The sequence below is a fragment of the Aythya marila genome, assembly GCF_965140915.1.
Source record: "Aythya marila genome assembly, chromosome: 12".
Lineage (NCBI taxonomy): Eukaryota > Metazoa > Chordata > Aves > Anseriformes > Anatidae > Aythya > Aythya marila.
In genome coordinates this window covers 9,849,501-9,865,165 of record NC_139053.1, presented here as the reverse complement: position 1 = coordinate 9,865,165, position 15,665 = coordinate 9,849,501, and the positions used below count along the sequence as shown (strand labels likewise).

The window sequence follows — 15,665 nt, the reverse complement described above, 5'->3', positions numbered from 1 at the left end:
TGGGTTTGCCATGACCCCTGCCCTCCCTGCCTCCGCTCGGGGGCAGCCCCAGCCCGGGCCCCCCACCCACCGGGGCCCCATCCCCGTTCCCCTCGGGCCTCCCGGGCCCTCCCAGGGGCGGGGAGGCGGTGGCGACCCGGAACTGCGGCGGGGAGCCGGGGCGGGCCGTGCTTTGCCGGGGCGGCTGCGGGAGCCATGCCGCCGCCCAAGGACGTGGTGAAGATCGCCATCCAGATGGTGGGCGCCATCCCCCAGCTCATCGAGCTCCAGCAGGTACCTCCCGGACCCCCCTCAGCAGAGCCCCTTGGCTCCGCAGCCGCCCTCTCACTGCCGTCCTCTTCTCCCCTTCCCTCACCCGCAGACCAAGCCTCTGGCCTCCGTGCTCAAGGACGTCTGCGACGCGTGAGTATCGCGACATGGGGACCGTGGTGGCCCACCGGGTCGTGACAGGCGGTGTCCGGTGTCCCGCCGGGCGGTGGTGGCCGGGACCATCCTGGCTCCACGCCTGGCTGCGTGTCCTCGCAGGTGGAGCCTGCCCAACGCGGAGCACTACGCCCTGCAGTACGCCGACGGGCGCCAGACCTACATCACCGAGTCGGTGAGCGGCCACCTGCCCGCCCGGACACCGGCCCCGGTGACCCCGCACGCCCCCCTCACTGCTTCCCTTTCTCCTCGCAGAACCGCGGGGAGATTAAGAACGGGAGCATCCTGCGGCTGACCACCTCCCCGGTACATCCCCTGTCTCCTTCTCCGAAAGCTGGGGTCGGCGCTCTGCTCCCCGCCGCGGGGCGATGCGGCCCTCCGAGCCCCCTGCCGCTGCCTCCCTCGGCGACTCCTGGCTAATGACAGCTCCTCCCGGTGCCTCAGACCCAGCAGAAATAACGTGGGGAGCGCTGTCTCAGCCTTCATTCTCCCTCAGTAGGGCTTGGGGGAGCGTGAAGAGAACCAAATAGCCTTGAGAAGCGCTGTGGATGCACGGGCAGATTCATCAAGTGTCCTTAGTGTGGTGCCGGCCTGACTTCCTCAGCTCCTGCTGGTTTCTGCTCTGATCGCTCTGTCTCAGTCCTCTCCTTGCTGGGGCTGCTCTAGCCTGAGCCTCCTTCCAAAACTTTACACTTACGTTCCTCCAGCCTCTGCCTCCGAGTTTCTTGCTGCCTTTTGACGAGCCCCGGTGGCTTGATTCTTTCCTTCCTGGTAGGACCAAGAAGCAGAGAGGTTGTACAACGGGATCCGGAGCAACAACGTGGACGTGAAGACTGACTCATTGAAGAAGCTTGCAAGCCTCTCCCAGGATGTTACCTTTGCTCAGGAGTTCATCAACAGGAATGGCTTGAAACTAATCTTCTGCATTGTGGAGGAAGGGAACGAGTGAGTATCAGGAGGGGAATTTCCTTGCAGTTCTTGACTTGTCTTCTCCCTTGCTAATGCTGTATGAGCTCCAAGCTGGGCTTCGCTCGTGTTCCTGGCTTCTTGCTCCTTTTGGCTGCTCTCTCCAAAGGCCCCGTGCTGCAGCACGGAGGGCAGCACTGGCAGCAGCGTGCCTGGCTCTGCAGGTTTGTTCCCTGCAGGGACGTGGCTTTCTCCCTGCGCTCTGGGAGCCAGGCGAAGGTCCCCTGCCTGCGGGCCTGACCCCCTTGTGAATGTGTTCAGACTTGAACCTCCCATCCCTTCTCTGGCTTCGTGATCTGCAGCACTACCAGTTTTGCTACCAGGAGACCTCCTGCTGCTGCTGGTTCCTGCTGCCCCATCTGCCACCCGCAAATAATCCCTCTGCCCTGAGGTTTTTAGCTGGAAGAGGTCTGTGGGCAGCTTGAGAAAAACCTGACTGCCAAACTAGTGCCTCCCTGACTCGATCCTCTCACAATGTGGTGGTGCATCTCATCTGGAAGTGGAACCTAAAATCACACAGCAAAGTGCACGTTTCTTGAAAGCACGGGGTGGGATTTGGGGTGGTTTGGGTTTACTAAGGATTGTGTGCACGATTGTTGTACTGTGGTAACGCAGCTTTCCAGAAACTGTACAACTTCCCCTGCCTTGACTTCCTGGGATGACCAAGTGAGAGTCTCATTTCTTACCCTACATTCTCACTTTCTGTTCTTTTCATTCTCGTGCTCACTTGCCTACGTTTCTGCTTGTTCCTGATGTGCCCACCAATGTGCAACTCCCACCTTCCCGTGGGGGCTGGGGGTACCTGGCCCCATCCTCACCGAGTTCGCTGTTCTGTTCCTGCAGTTCAGGGGAGATCCTGGCTCACACCCTGAAGGCCTTCATGGAGCTGATGGAGCATGATTTCGTTTCCTGGGAGACTCTCAGTGCAGCCTTCATCAAAAAGGTAAACAGCTCGTTCTGCAGACTCCGTAACTGTGCCTTTGGGATGCCTCATTGCCCTCGTTACCTAGGCTCGGCTTGCCTTTGATTGCTGTTTGTGTGTGTTGTAGATAGTGAGTTACGTCAACATGAATGCGATGGACGCCTCTGTGCAGCAGCTCTCCTTGTCAATCCTGGAGAACATGGTACCTAGCAGTCGCCTCCTCTTTGACCTAGTCAAAAAAGAAGTGACGGTGGATCGTCTTCTCACCCACCTGCAGGTGTAAGTGGTTGCCAGAGCACTGGTCTCCTGCACCCGAAAGCCAGGGGGAGTGTGGCACTGAGGGGATTTTTCGGGGTCTTGCTGATTACCCTTAGCACTACATTGTACTGTCCCTTTATAAATGTTCTGGGGGTGGCCAGCCTCTGTCCTTGTTGCCCCAGTGCTGCAGGAGGCTTGGACTGTTCTGGAAACTGTCCCGTGTCCAGGTTGGATTCATTCACGGACCCATTCATTGCCTGCTTTGTTCAGATGTTTTTGTTCTTTAGCTGAACTGCCTTTCTTCTGGCGTTGGCTCTTCCATCCCTCTCCCCAGTGTGTTTATGAACAGTAGTACAGCTGAGGCAGGTTCTGCGTTCCCTCTTCCTTATACCTCTGCATGTCTTCAGTTTTGAGCTTTTCATTCCAGAAAACGGGAAGCCTTGTGTCCAGGACTCCTGCTGGCCTCCCAGGCCTGCTGCTTGCCCTGGGCTTCCACCCCACCTACTCCTGTGGCTCCAAAATGTTGTCCCCTTCCCTTGTCCCAGAGGTCCATGCACCTGCAGCTTCTCCTTCGTGTCTAGGCTCTCCTTGCTCAGTGCTCCCAGAGCTGCCTGGGGAGCTGCACCCAGGGATGTGCCCAGAGCAGCATCAATTCCACGTGCGGGTGCTGCAGGGGGTGTCTTGCCCCTGGCCCCACTGTCAGCAGCTGCTCCCTCGTGGCTCTGGCTTCTTTTGGGGTGCAGCAGAGAAGGGGGCAGAGGACTGTGCCGGTCACCACAGCTGGTGACTTTCCTCACCCTCCTTCCTCAGGACGAATGCCCAGCTGCAGCTGAAGGCGATGGCCCTGCTGATTGCGCTGCTGCTGGCCGCGACCGACAGCGAGAGGAGGGTAAGGGGCTGCGGGATGGGGGGCACCGGGAACCCGAACACCGGTGCCCCCATCACTGGGGCCCTGTGCCAAGGGCCCTCTGCTCTCTCACACCCTGTGGAGCGATGCTGGGGGATGTGAGATGTCAGATGGCAGGAACCAGCACCAGTGCAGGCGTTCCCTCCCCTGCGATGGGAGGTTTGGGCAGCTGGGTCCTCTGCTGTAGCGTTTGCCTTCTCTGGGATGCTGTGAGGAGGTCCCAGAGGTGTTTAAATCTCCCCCCTAGGACATGATGGAGTACCTGAGGGAGAAGAACATCAGGCAGTTCATCCACAAGGTGAGGAGCACTGCTCGCCCAAGGGTCTGCTCTGTGCTTCCTCCTGGCCTTACCCCCAGCCTCTACACCCTTGTGTGTGCCCCCCGCAGCACCCAGCCCCATGGGGAGCTGCCCATTTCCTAAAGCCCCTTCCAGCAGCAGAGCCTGCCGGGCTTTGGCTCTTGGTCCCTCGGTCTGGAGGGACTGGGAGCAGCGCCCTGGAGGACCCTGCTCACTCGCAGTCTCCTGTAGAACATCATCCACAGCCCGGAGCCGCTGGGGGACGAGATGGCCCACTACCTGTACGTGCTGCAGTCCGTCAGCCTCAACCTTTACGACCGCCGCATGAGGACCTCCATGGATCCCTACTCGCAGGTGGGGCAGCGCTCTCCTTGCCAGTCCGACCCCGCTTCCTCCTGCGGGAGCAGAGGCGGGCGAGGCTTTGCCTTTGGGGTGTGTTCCTTTCCCGGCGTGTTGGCTTTCGTTCTCGGTTTCAAACCCAGGGGAACCTGCCTGCGCGGTTCCCGCTGGCATCCCTCCCCTCTGCTGTCCCCCCCAGGAGCAGCGGGAGCTCCTCCAGTCGCTGCGCCAAGCCGCCTTCGAGTCGGAGAGCGAGGCGCCCACCAGCAACTTCAGCACCGAGCGCCGGCGGTCCCTGTGCGCCAAGGAGTTCCGCAAGCTGGGCTTCACGGTGCGGCCGCCCTCTGTCCCCTCCCCGGCCACGTGCCAGTTCCACTTCCCAGCTTCAGCAGGACTTGCAGCTTCTCCCCTGGGCCTCCTGTCCTTCTTGGTCCTGCCGTGTGGTGCTTCCCTTTTGCCACCCCTGCGCTGCTCAACAGCAAGTGCTGTGGAGCTGCCGTGCCCCGCCGGGACTGTTATCAGTGCTCTTTGCTTTTCCTGCAGCCCCTGTTTGGAAGGGCAAGCCCCTGGACTGCATCGGGGTGACTCTGCCGCTCGGAGAAGAAAGCAGCAGCTGCTAAGTTGCATCCTTTTGTGTCTTTCCAGAACAACAGCAACCCAGCAGAGGACCTCCGCCGTGCCCCGCCGGGGCTCCTCGCCCTCGACAACATGCTCTATTTCTCCAAGCACACCCCCAACGCCTACAGCCGGGTGCGTGCTCTCTCCTGGCAAATTCCCCAGCAGGGAGGTGCTGGTAGATCTCCGGCTTCTTTTCCTTTCTTCTTAGTGACCTGTCCTTGGCCAGGATACCCCTTTTGAGCTTGGATCCTACTGTTGCCCCGTTTTAATTTCTGAGTCCTTTCTGTGGGTAGGAGCAGCGATTTGAGGCTGCTGGTACCTTGTTGAAGGGTCCCTGAAGTGGTTTGCTTACAGCTGGGTTTCCAGGCCTTGTTCAAGTCTGAGCAGACGAGGGTGATTTGAGGGAAAAAAAGCAGTCAGTGGGTGCAGTGTTAGCCACACTCGGACCTGCTTTGCCTGCAATCAACTCCTGCCTTCAGCTGAGGCAGGGGAAGGAGGATGCTGGGGCTGGCTCCTGTGGAGAACGAGCTGCTGCTGTTAGGAACAGCTCAGCTCTGGTGGGAACAGCTCAACTAGGAGGTTCAGGAGGATGGTGGGGAGCTGGAGCCTCGCTGTGGGGACAGCACTCTGGTTTTGTGGCGTGTGTAACGTGAGGTATCAACCCTCTCCTCAGTTCGTCCTCGAGAACAGCAGCCGTGAAGACAAACATGAATGCCCCTTCGCTCGGAGCAGCATCCAGCTCACCCTGATCCTCTGCGAGATCCTGCACATCGGAGAGCCGTGTACGTGCCCAGCCCGTCCCCCTCCCTGCCCTGCTGCCTCCCAGTGGGGACACAAGGCAGGGGGCTGCGTGCGTGCCTGTCCAGCGGGGCCCCCAGGCTCCGCCGTGGCCGACAGCAGGGAAGGGGAGGTAGGGCTAGGAAATGCCCAGGTTCTCCTGGATGCTGAAATTCTCTGGCAAAAGTCGGGAGTCTGGCATCATCTGTCCTTCTCACCGCAGGCTCGGAGACGGCTCAGGCCTTTTACCCTATGTTCTTCGGGCAGGATCATTTCTTTGAAGAGCTCTTCTGCATCTGCATCCAGCTGGTGAACAAGACCTGGAAGGAGATGCGCGCTACCCAGGAGGACTTTGATAAGGTGACGGGAAAATGCTGGAGCCTTGAACGAGGGCTGGGGACAACGGGGCGTGCACATATTTCAGGGGCTCTGGGGGAGTGTCACCAGACTGGGGATGATGTCCTGTGCCCCCAGGTGCTGCAGGTGGTGCGGGAACAGATCACCAGGACCCTGTCCCTCAAGCCCACCTCCCTGGAGCTTTTCAAGACCAGAGTGAACGCACTGAACTACAGCGAGATCCTCAAGCTGCGGCAGACGGAGCGGCTGCACCAGGAGGAGACGCTGGCGGTGCCCGTGCTGTGAGTGGGGCTGTGGGCAGGGCGCTGGCGATGTGGTGGGGCTGGGGGTGCCCTCGGAGGGACTGTGGGGTCAACGAGTGCCTACTGAAGGGTCCGTGCTCCTCTTCTTCTGGCTCTTGCCCCAGGGAGTTGCGCGAGAGGCTGAAGCCGGAGCTCCTGGAGCTGATCCGACAGCAGCGCCTGCTGCGGCTCTGCGAGGGCACCCTCTTCCGCAAGATCAGCAGCCGCCGCAGGCAGGGTGAGCGCCAGCCCCGGCCTGCTCCTGGGCAAGGGATGGGCACAGAGGTTTACAAAGTGCCCCCTTCCCTGCCAAAGGAGAGGTCACAATTAACTGCGGGCACCTCAATTAACCGCGGCGCTGAGCAAAGTGCTAATTGAGGGGGCAGCGCCATCCCTCCTGGGGAGTGGGAACTCTGGGGGCTGAGCGATTCCCTGCGGGCTTTCTGCTGCAGATAAGCTGTGGTACTGCCGCCTGTCACCCAACCACAAGGTGCTGCACTACGGGGACGTGGAGGAAGGGGTGCAGTCGCCCCCCATCGAGAGCCTGACGGAGAAAAGTAGGTGGCGAGGAGAAAGAGAGGGAAGGGGAGTGGTGAGGAGGGGAGCCCTCTGCCCACCTCCCTTGTTATGTGCTCGGGGGGCTGGGGAAAACCTCAGTGGGGCTGGCTGGCTTGTGAAAGGGCACTGTGGAGCAGCTCAGGCTCTCTCACATTGGCAACTGCTGAGAGACACCTAGCCTGGGCTCTGCGGGGCTCAGAGCAGTGGGGACAGCCCGTGGTGTGGGGCAGGATGCCTCCTGCTCGTGGCAGTGGTTCTGTGGGTGAGGAAGCAGGAGAGCGGGCACTCACAGCTCCTCTGCTTGTCCCAGTTCCCGTGGCAGACATGAAGGCGCTGCTTATCGGCAAGGAGTGTCCACACACGAAGGAGAAGAGCTCTGGGAAGCAGAACAAGGTCAGCACCTCCACCCCTACCTGACAGGCTTTTGATGTGGCTTGAGATTGGAGACCTGCTGGGTCTTCCAGGCTGCAGAGGAGACTGGGAGGCAGCTCCTGCTGTGAACCCCACCAGGCTGTAAAGAAACCAGCTGAGAACCCACCTAACCTCTCTTCTTTCCCCATAGGATGTCCTGGAACTCGCCTTCTCCATCGTGTATGATGTGGAGGAATACTGCCTGAACTTCGTTGCCCCCACACGGTACGAGGTGAGCTGCAGGGGCCACGGGATGGCACGTCCTTGCCAAGGGAGTCTTAGCAGCGCAGAGGAGAGAAGGGGCTGAGGCTGGACAGGCAGTTGCTGGCTTGATCCTGGAATTGGACACTAAAGGGTGACTTGTGATGCTGGGAGGGGAAGTGCCTGCTCCCACCCTTCCTACATAGCCCAGAGGAGCTGGGCTTCCCTGGCCTCCAGCCAGCCTGCTGGGCTAGCACCAAAGGGACAGTAACCTCTTTGTGCGTGCGTGGCCGTGGTCCTGCAGGAATGCGAGGACTGCAGCTCTCTGGCTGGCTGCGAGATAAGGGGATGAACAAAGCCCCAGTCTGGCTGGGAAGGTCGGATGGGGAGCTCCCAGGGGCTGTGGCTGGCAAGCGTAGCGTTGAGGGACACGCTGAGAAGCCAGCTGGTCCCACACTGACCACAGGCAGGAGCTGGTGGCCTCCCCAGCACAGCAGGGAGCTCGGCTGGGGTGAGGAGGGAGAGGATGGTGCTGCTGAAGGCTTCACGGACCAAGCTGCCCTGAGCCCGTGTGAAGGAAGGGCGAGAGCATGGCAGGGAAGGAGGTGCTCCAGGCCCTTGGGGTGGGTCAGGTTGGTGGAGGTGGGGGTTTTCCAGCTGCCCAGAGCTTCTCCTGAGCTCCTGTGCTTCCCCAGTTTTGCCTCTGGACGGACGGGCTGAACGTGCTCCTGGGCAAGGAGATGACAAGCGAGCGCATGCAGACAGACCTCGACGTCCTGCTGTCGATGGAACTCAAACTGCGGCTCCTGGACATTGAGAACATCAGCATCCCCGACACCCCTCCTCCTGTCCCAAAGCCCCCCAGCAACCTAAACTTCTGCTATGACTTCAGCCATGCAGAACAGTGAGTTTCTGCATCCCCCCTGTGCCCGATCTCCCTGCCCCTTTTTTTCTCTGCGGGCTGCCCCATTCAGCTCTGCGGTGGTTGGAGCTAGAATCGTTTTGTCGCCTGCCAACAGCAAAACCCTTCCTCCAGGCTCTGTCCCCCATTCCTGCCCCAAAGGGATGAGCCAAGGTGCTTGGGTGTGTGCTGCCTGTCCCCCTCCTGCGCTGGAGGCTGTGAGGAAGCAGGGCAGCCTGTCCCCCTTCCACACCTGCACCTTGCCCAGCCAGAACTCACCAGCATCCCCGAGCAAACTGTTGGTAGAGGGAAGGGGCAGGTCTGCTCTGCTCCCCTGCCACAGGTGGGCGAGATGAAATGCTTCCTAGACAGCTGGTGCTGCCCCCACACCCACCCTTTGCTGTGGTCAGATTTGGGCAGAGAGGGCAAGGGCAGCAGGAGGAGTGAAGGTGCAGGCACTGCAGCTGGGGGGTCATCACTACAGCGGTACGGCTGCTTGGGGCAGAGGCTCCATCCTGGCTTAAAAATGGGTTAGAAAATGCCCACTGCTCGGTCTGATGAGCAGCCAGCACTCGCCAGCAGGGTCAGGTTTGCTGATGGACAGGCCAGGCACTTATGCACTGAAAGATTTCTTTTCTGCTCTCTTCCCTCTCCTTGCTGCGAGCGCTCCCAGTCCCGGGCAGGGCGGTGGGATGCTCCCAGAGGTTGTTTAGGGTACGAGTCCCCTCTCCCCAGCACAATTTCAGACGAGCACAGGCTCGCTGCCCCAGTGCCTGACCCCAGTCTGTGCTAACCTTGGTGCCTTCCCCCACCCCGGTGGATACTTGCACACTTCAGCCATGCTGCTGCACTACTGCAATACGACAAGCTACCTCCTCCGTGGCCCCAAAAAGCCTCCCGCCCCGGTGCCCTGCACCTCCTCGTGCCTACAGCTTCTCCGATGGGTGTTGTAGTGACAAGGGTGTAGCCTGTGACTGTCTAAGCACTGTAACTGCACGCTGCTGGGGTGGCCAGGGCTCTTGACTCCCCCATCTCCTGCAGATTTGGACAATAAACACTTGTGGAGAACTCAGTGCCGTGTTGTTTTTGAAGGGTTGGGGAATACAGGGGACGTGACCGGGACAGCACACGCTGCCCTGCTGCTCATACACCCCAGAGGGGACCCACACAAAGCAGCTGTTGAAGAAGAGCGCCTTGGGTGGCTCCTAGGACATGGGGTGTAGAAGACACGAGGCCATCCTGGAATCCACCACACGGTGCTTTAGGAACTCTGTAGGGTGTCTGGCAGGAAGATTTTGCTCCTGCTGCTGAGGAGAGGAGCAAGCAAGGAGCTGAATCACCTCAGAGCAAGGTGGCAATGGGGCTGTAGCTAACCCTCCCTAGGCTGGAAACGGCCCTAGGAGCAGTGCAGGTTGCTCTGAAGGCCACACTCCCGGCCTCCATGAGGAGGAGCCGAGGAGCTGAGGCGGGGACCGAGGCCCTGCCCCGTCCCTCCCCGTCCCTCCCCGGCGGCGCAGCGCGGAGCCATGGCGGTGAGCGGCGGGGCCGGGCTGAGGTGGGGGGGGGGGGGAGGTGAAAGCGGGGAAACGGGGTCCGGGCGAGGCCGCTGAGCGCCTCTCTCGGCTCCGCAGCCCAAGGGCAAGGCGGGCACCAAGGGCAAGAAGCAGATCTTGGAGGAGAACCGGCAGACGCTGCGCTTCTACCTCCGCATCATCCTGGGCGCCTCGGTGAGTGAGCGCGGCCGGGGCCGGGCTAGGGCCCAACGCCGGGCTGGGGCTGGGGCTGGGGCTGGGGCTGGGGCTGACGCCGCCATCGCTCTCCCCTCAGGCCGTGTACGCCGTGGTCAACCTCGTCATCTTCTACCCCGCCGCCTCCGCATGGACCTGGGTGAGCATCGGGCACTCGGGGCCCTGCTTGGGGCCCTAACGCTGCTCCTCCTTGTCCCCCGTCACCCCCAGCGGTGCCCGACCGCCTCTTTGCTCCTTGCAGCTCGCCTTCGTCTTCAGCTGCGTGGTGTACGGCACCAGCTACCGCTCCATGAACTCCATGGCCAAGCCGTCTTTCGCAGACGATGGCAGCCTCGCCGACGGGGGGATTGACCTGAATATGGAGCAGGGGATGGCAGAGTGAGTGTCCGCGCCGCGCCGTGCAGGTGAGCAGGAGCTGCTGCCTGAGCGCGCTCGCAGGGCGCCGGGTGGGGAGCCGGCAGCCTCCAGCCTTTCTTCCCCAAAATGAGCCCGATCTCGGCCTCGTTAGCTGAGAGCTCGGCCCGGTCAGGAGCCGCCACGTGGGCTTGGAACCGCAGCCGTCCGTCCGTCCGTCCGTCCTTAGGGCCTTGCCTCAGTGCCGAGGTGCGCAGGTAGGAGATCCCACAGGAGATCCCACAGGAGATCCCACAGGAGATCCCACAGGAGATCCAGCTCAGCTGGAGCAGCCTAAATCTTCCTTCAGGAAGAGGCAGCGCTGACTCCGTGCCCACTTCTTGCAGCACGCGGTGAAAGTTTATTTTTTATAAACCACCGCTGCAGGTGGTGCCTGACAGGGCAGAAGGGCGCGTGCTGCCAGGTACCCCGTCCTGGCTGCAAACTGCTGGTGTCTTGATCTGTTCTAATTCGGTTGTTTCTGTACTAAAAAAACAGCCCAGCATCTTAACTCCTTGCACCACCTTGGCCCTTTTGCCTTCTGTACTTGTGCTTTACCTACATCTTTCTCCAGACACTGCAGAGTGCCTGTTCAGTGTTAGGGGTGACACAACTCCCTTTCCCTTGATTAAGGAACACGCAACAGTAATTCTTGCAAAGCGGTGTTGAATAAAATAAGGAGGTAACACTACAGAAACAGTAGAAATATTTTCTAGATTTCTGTGTTTTCCAACAGTGAGCCCCAAGCTAGTTTTAGAACATTGTAAGGCAATTTTGGACTCTCCAGCTTTAGCTCCCTGTCCTCCCTGCCCTCAGCTTCCATCTGTAGGTTCTGTCTTTTTTGGGGTACTTCAGTGCGTATTCAGCGAGGTGTCTGGGGTTCTTGGCCCCTTCCCTCCAATGTCCTTGGGGTTGGTATGATTTTAGGTTTACGACTGTCTTTCACTTGCTGTTGGAGTTGTGAAGAAAGGCAGTGGGGCTCTGTGTCCGGTGGTGGAATTGTAATCCAACCTAGGCAGGGGAGAGAGAGGTAGAGGAGGAGGCAGGCAGGCAGTTTGGGGTGGATTAGCTGTGCAGGTGTTGGACTGGGGAGCAGGACTGCAGGCTGAGCATTGCTGGTTTGTGTTGTCCTCTCAGCAGTGATCAGGTCTCTTGCTTGCTTCAGCTTCTTACCTGATGTCAAGGTGTAATAGTCCTGCCCAGGGAAGCAGCTTGTTTTCATGTCAAGCAACCTCTTGCTGGAAGGGCCACGTTTTGCTTTTTTTTTTTAAACAGAAGTCTCATTTCTCCAGCCAGCAGATGAATAGGGACATTATTAGCAGGCAGACTGACTTATGCAGCACAGAACTAGTTCTCTCTGCACATGATGAACTCCCATCTGCTGTAGTTTTGCTTCTTCACTAGTGAATTTTCTACATGCAGCCACAGTGACACAAATGTCCAGTGTAGGAGACTCCATCACAGGGATAATGCAGACAGAAAAAGAGGGAATTATTTCTAGGACAACTTGCAAGATGGTTGCTTTACACTGTGTTCATGTCTTAGTAACTTCTTGCTTGTCAGCTGAGTGTTTTTATCCTGTTTTACACTTGCCATTTCTTTTGGCTCTCTTGAGTAATTCTAAAAGCACAAAATATAAAAATAAAGCACAGAGTAATGGTGCAGGGAGTTGCAGGTGTCTTGGAGAGCTGGGTTCAGCGTGGGAGGTCTCCCTGCATGACCTCTGGTGATGCACTGAATTTCTGAACCTCAGTATCCCATCATAGCACTGTTGATAGTAGATTCTGCAGTGTCTTGGGTGCTTGGTGTCCCATCGTAATCTAACTGATGAATACCTAACGTCACTTTGTTTTGCACTGTGCTGCCCAGCACGAGACAAGCTAATTCATTACTACTGCACTTGCTGTTGTTTTCTTGACTCCATTCTTGGATGTGACTCGAGTGCTTCTTAATCCAGCAGATTATCACAGAATCACAGACTGGTTGAGGCTGTCGAAGGGACCTCTGGAGATGATCTGGCCCAGCCCCTCATCCAGCAGGGTCCTCCAGAGCAGGGTGCCCAGGACTGTGTCCAGGCACCTTTTGAATACCTCCAGTGATGACTCCACAACTTCTCTGTGCCAGTGCTCCGTCACCCACACAGCACAGAAGTGCTTCCTGATGTTCAGAGGGAACCTCCTGTGCTCCAGCTTGTGCCCACTGCCTCTTGTCCTGTCCCCTGCCTGGCTCTGTCTTCTCTGCACCCTCCCTTCAGGTATTTAAGTACACCGATGAGATCCCCCTGAGCCTTCTCAGCAGTGCCCTCCTCACTCCCTTTTCCCTCTCCGTTGGGATTGAGACCACCACCTGGGCTCCCATGCCCTTAACCACTGCCTCCAGAGCTCACACGTGGGATGTTGGATCCCTGCACAGCATCCTGAATCCAGCCCAGCAGGCAGCAAGCCCCCCTGCTTGATAGGTCAGGTCTCCAGGTGGGTGCCTCTGTCCTCTGCAGCAGGTGCTTGCCTGTGCAGCATCCCCCTTGATGATGACTGATTCTTCCTGGTGGTCTTGTGTGGTTTCGGGTGAGGTGCACCCGTTTGTTTGCTTGTAGGGACATCCGGCTCCTCTTCAGTTTTGGGTAAGCCCTTAGGTGGGGCAGGAGCTTTCCTGGTGGCGCCAGAAGTTACCAGCTTCCATCCTTCCCCTTCTCCAGAGGTTGTGCTGACCTCTGGACACTGCCTGCTTCTCTGCTGCAGCTGTGGTCTGAGGCTCTTCAAGCTGTGACACAGACAAGATCCCATCCATCTTCTTCTGGTGAATTCTCATTCGATCAATTCCCATCTCTTCTTCTCTGGTGGTGCACAGCCTGCTCGCTTCTCATAGATCTTCATTTGGTGGCACACCTCCTTCAGGACAGGGGGTCCTTGCAGGGCCATCTCCTGGCATCAGAGGCAGGCTCAAGGCACTCCCTGCAGCCCAGGACCTGGAGGGCTGCGTCCACCACCCACAGCTCTGTGGTGGAAGCGTCCACCCTCGCAGGGAGCTGCTCCAGTAGTGTTTTTTACCTGCTCCAAGAGTGTTTTTTTCATCCTGACACGCTGCTGAACCTCGGCTCCCCCAGAGGGTGGTGGTGGAGCAATGAGCAGCTTGTTCCTGTCCGTCACCGCTCTCAGCGCTGCCTTGGGCTGGTGGGGCTGGAACCGAGGGGCTCACGTTTTGCTTTTCTTCCCTCAGGCACCTCAAGGATGTGATCCTGCTGACAGCTATGGTCCAAGTGCTGAGCTGCTTCTCACTCTACGTGTGGTACTTCTGGCTCTTGGTAAGCCCTGCAGTTGTTCTTGTTGCTCTCAGTTGTCATCAGAACTGAGGACGTTATTTATCCATTCAATTTCAAAGTGTCCTGTTTCAGGCTGAAACTGCTGATAGTTATTTTTATTTTCATCAAACATTGTAAAAGTACGAGGGAAAGAAATCCTGATCCCTCTGGCTGAACTTTGTAGTAAATTGTGCAAAACCTGACCTTGGCCTTTCTCTCTGGTCCTGTGAAACAGCAACAGGAAGCATGAGGCAGATTAAAGCCCTCATTGTGCACAGAGCTATTTTCTCTGCCTTTCTGTGACTGTGACAAACAGGCTGTGTTTCTTGTTTGGTTTTCTCAGTCATTCTCCATCACTGACTGAGGCTGGGAACTGCTGCACCCCATGCCATTTGGTAGATTAAACTCTGCAGATTAAACTATGATTAAACTCCCCCTTAACATACTAGGTGCTTTCTACTGCTGGACCATTTCTCATGTGCCTCCAGCTAAAACTGCTTTTGCAAAAGGCTAAAAAAATCTTCAAGCAATTAGAGCAACTGTGGTGGTGTTTTTTTTTTTTTTGGTTTTCTTTTTTTTTTTTTTTTCTGAGTGTATCTCATGAGGATGCATAACGCAGTCTTGGGATAATAGAAAGTTACCTGCTTTCCTTACTCCCAAGTTTCCTTCTAGCTGGCTCTGGCAGGGGGCAGCCTAGGCCCTGACTACCCCGGACACCATATGGGTCATGTTTTTTCATTCAGAGAAATGTGTTTTTGCTTCCAAAGGAGGGAGAAGCAGAACATCTGGGAAGCTGGCTCTTTTTGGGTAATTCAAAACTGATGCTGGGATTTCCATACATGAAGTCTGAGTGCTGTGATCCCAGAGACGTATGCAAGGTCCTAAATCATATGAAATCAGGCCACATCTTTTGGGTGCTTGCCGCTGCCTTTGATGTCAGTGCATCTGACCCAGCCTGTAGATATTTTCCAGCTCCTTCAGCTTCCCCTGTAGGACCAGTCAGCCTGAGCTGCCTCCGCAGTGCCTGAGTTTGCTGCCACGTGTGTTTTGCAGGCTCCGGGGCGTGCTCTCTACCTCCTGTGGGTGAACATCCTGGGGCCCTGGTTTACAGCCGAGTCTTCGGCCGCCAGTCAGGAACCAAACGAGAAGAAGCAGCGCCGACAAGAACGCCGCCAGATGAAGCGCTTTTAGCCCAGGCCGGGGAGATGGATTAACGCTGTCTCTCATCTCCATGCTGTTATTTCATCAGGGATGCGACAGAAACCAATCCGAAACCATCACAGTACCTATGTTGCCCTCTGTCACTGCTGCCATTCCACGATGAAGGCTGCAAGAGACTTCCCTTGGTTGGTTTCTTAGTGCCAGTCGAGGCCTTGCTCCTTGTGATGACAAGGCGGAGGGTTGTGCTGGGATGTGTAAATACCTTTCTAAAGCAGTGCTGTATCGCGTTTGAGGGTGGGGATTGCAATGCTGGAGGAAATATTATATTAAAGAGCAGAGTCTAATTGGCCATGCTGGTCGTGTGTTCATGCAGGGGTGCTCACAGAGGGGAGAGGTTAAAAATGCCAGCATATTCTTGGAGGCCAGTACCCCGAGAATATGGAACCAAATATCTGGAAGCAAAATCCCTCCAGCTCAGTTTTCTCATCCCTTCCCACACCTGCTCCGTGCTGTCCTGCCTGCTGCAGTATCAGCAGCCTGCAGAGGGGCCTCAGCTGCCCTGGGAGACTGGGAGTGTCCAGAGCAGCTGGAGTGCTGTGAACTGAGCTTGCAGCCAAACTTGGAGCTCTTGGGTTTGAGCCTGGGCTCTCTGGAGAGATTGGCCTGTGCTACCTTTAGGGGAGCTCAGTGGGATGAAAAGCTCCAGCTAACAAACGCAAAAAAACAAATCCTTTTAAAAAATCCTTTTTCTTTTTTTTTTTCTTGCCTTAAAAACTCCCATGGATGGCTTAGCTGGGGTGCTGTGACTGTAGCAGAGATCCCACATTAGAAACCACGTACGGCTCTGG

The 15,665-nt window shown here is 57.5% G+C and overlaps 2 protein-coding genes across 2 annotated transcripts; both read left to right on the top strand.

Moving 5' to 3' along the window:
* Nucleotides 1-87: 87 nt before the first annotated feature.
* Nucleotides 88-9,283, top strand: ELMO3 (engulfment and cell motility 3). Its single transcript, XM_082769874.1, has 20 exons — nucleotides 88-273; nucleotides 362-402; nucleotides 526-598; nucleotides 679-729; nucleotides 1,199-1,368; nucleotides 2,233-2,332; nucleotides 2,439-2,590; nucleotides 3,380-3,458; nucleotides 3,724-3,774; nucleotides 4,006-4,128; nucleotides 4,313-4,444; nucleotides 4,759-4,863; nucleotides 5,405-5,513; nucleotides 5,732-5,868; nucleotides 5,983-6,146; nucleotides 6,272-6,384; nucleotides 6,599-6,703; nucleotides 7,015-7,097; nucleotides 7,267-7,347; nucleotides 8,012-9,283. The coding sequence occupies exons 1-20, from the start codon at nucleotides 196-198 to the stop codon at nucleotides 8,222-8,224; spliced, it is 2,160 nt and encodes a 719-aa protein (XP_082626000.1). The 5' UTR covers nucleotides 88-195; the 3' UTR covers nucleotides 8,225-9,283.
* Nucleotides 9,284-9,719: 436 nt separating this feature from the next.
* On the top strand, nucleotides 9,720-15,160 carry TMEM208 (transmembrane protein 208). The gene is made up of 6 exons (XM_082769895.1): nucleotides 9,720-9,749; nucleotides 9,849-9,944; nucleotides 10,045-10,104; nucleotides 10,207-10,343; nucleotides 13,575-13,659; nucleotides 14,710-15,160. Exons 1-6 carry the CDS (start codon nucleotides 9,744-9,746, stop codon nucleotides 14,845-14,847), a joined length of 522 nt encoding a protein of 173 aa, XP_082626021.1. The 5' UTR covers nucleotides 9,720-9,743; the 3' UTR covers nucleotides 14,848-15,160.
* The last annotated feature ends 505 nt before the right edge of the window (nucleotides 15,161-15,665 follow it).

Coding starts and splice junctions, on each gene's coding strand:
- ELMO3 (XM_082769874.1), top strand. CDS start 196: ATGCCGCCGCCCAAGGACGTGGTGAAGATCGCCATCCAGATGGTGGGC. Junction 403..525: donor CTCAAGGACGTCTGCGACGC/GTGAGTATCGCG, acceptor GTGTCCTCGCAG/GTGGAGCCTGCCCAACGCGG. Junction 4,445..4,758: donor TCCGCAAGCTGGGCTTCACG/GTGCGGCCGCCC, acceptor GTGTCTTTCCAG/AACAACAGCAACCCAGCAGA.
- TMEM208 (XM_082769895.1), top strand. Junction 10,344..13,574: donor ATGGAGCAGGGGATGGCAGA/GTGAGTGTCCGC, acceptor TTCTTCCCTCAG/GCACCTCAAGGATGTGATCC. Junction 13,660..14,709: donor TGTGGTACTTCTGGCTCTTG/GTAAGCCCTGCA, acceptor TGTGTTTTGCAG/GCTCCGGGGCGTGCTCTCTA.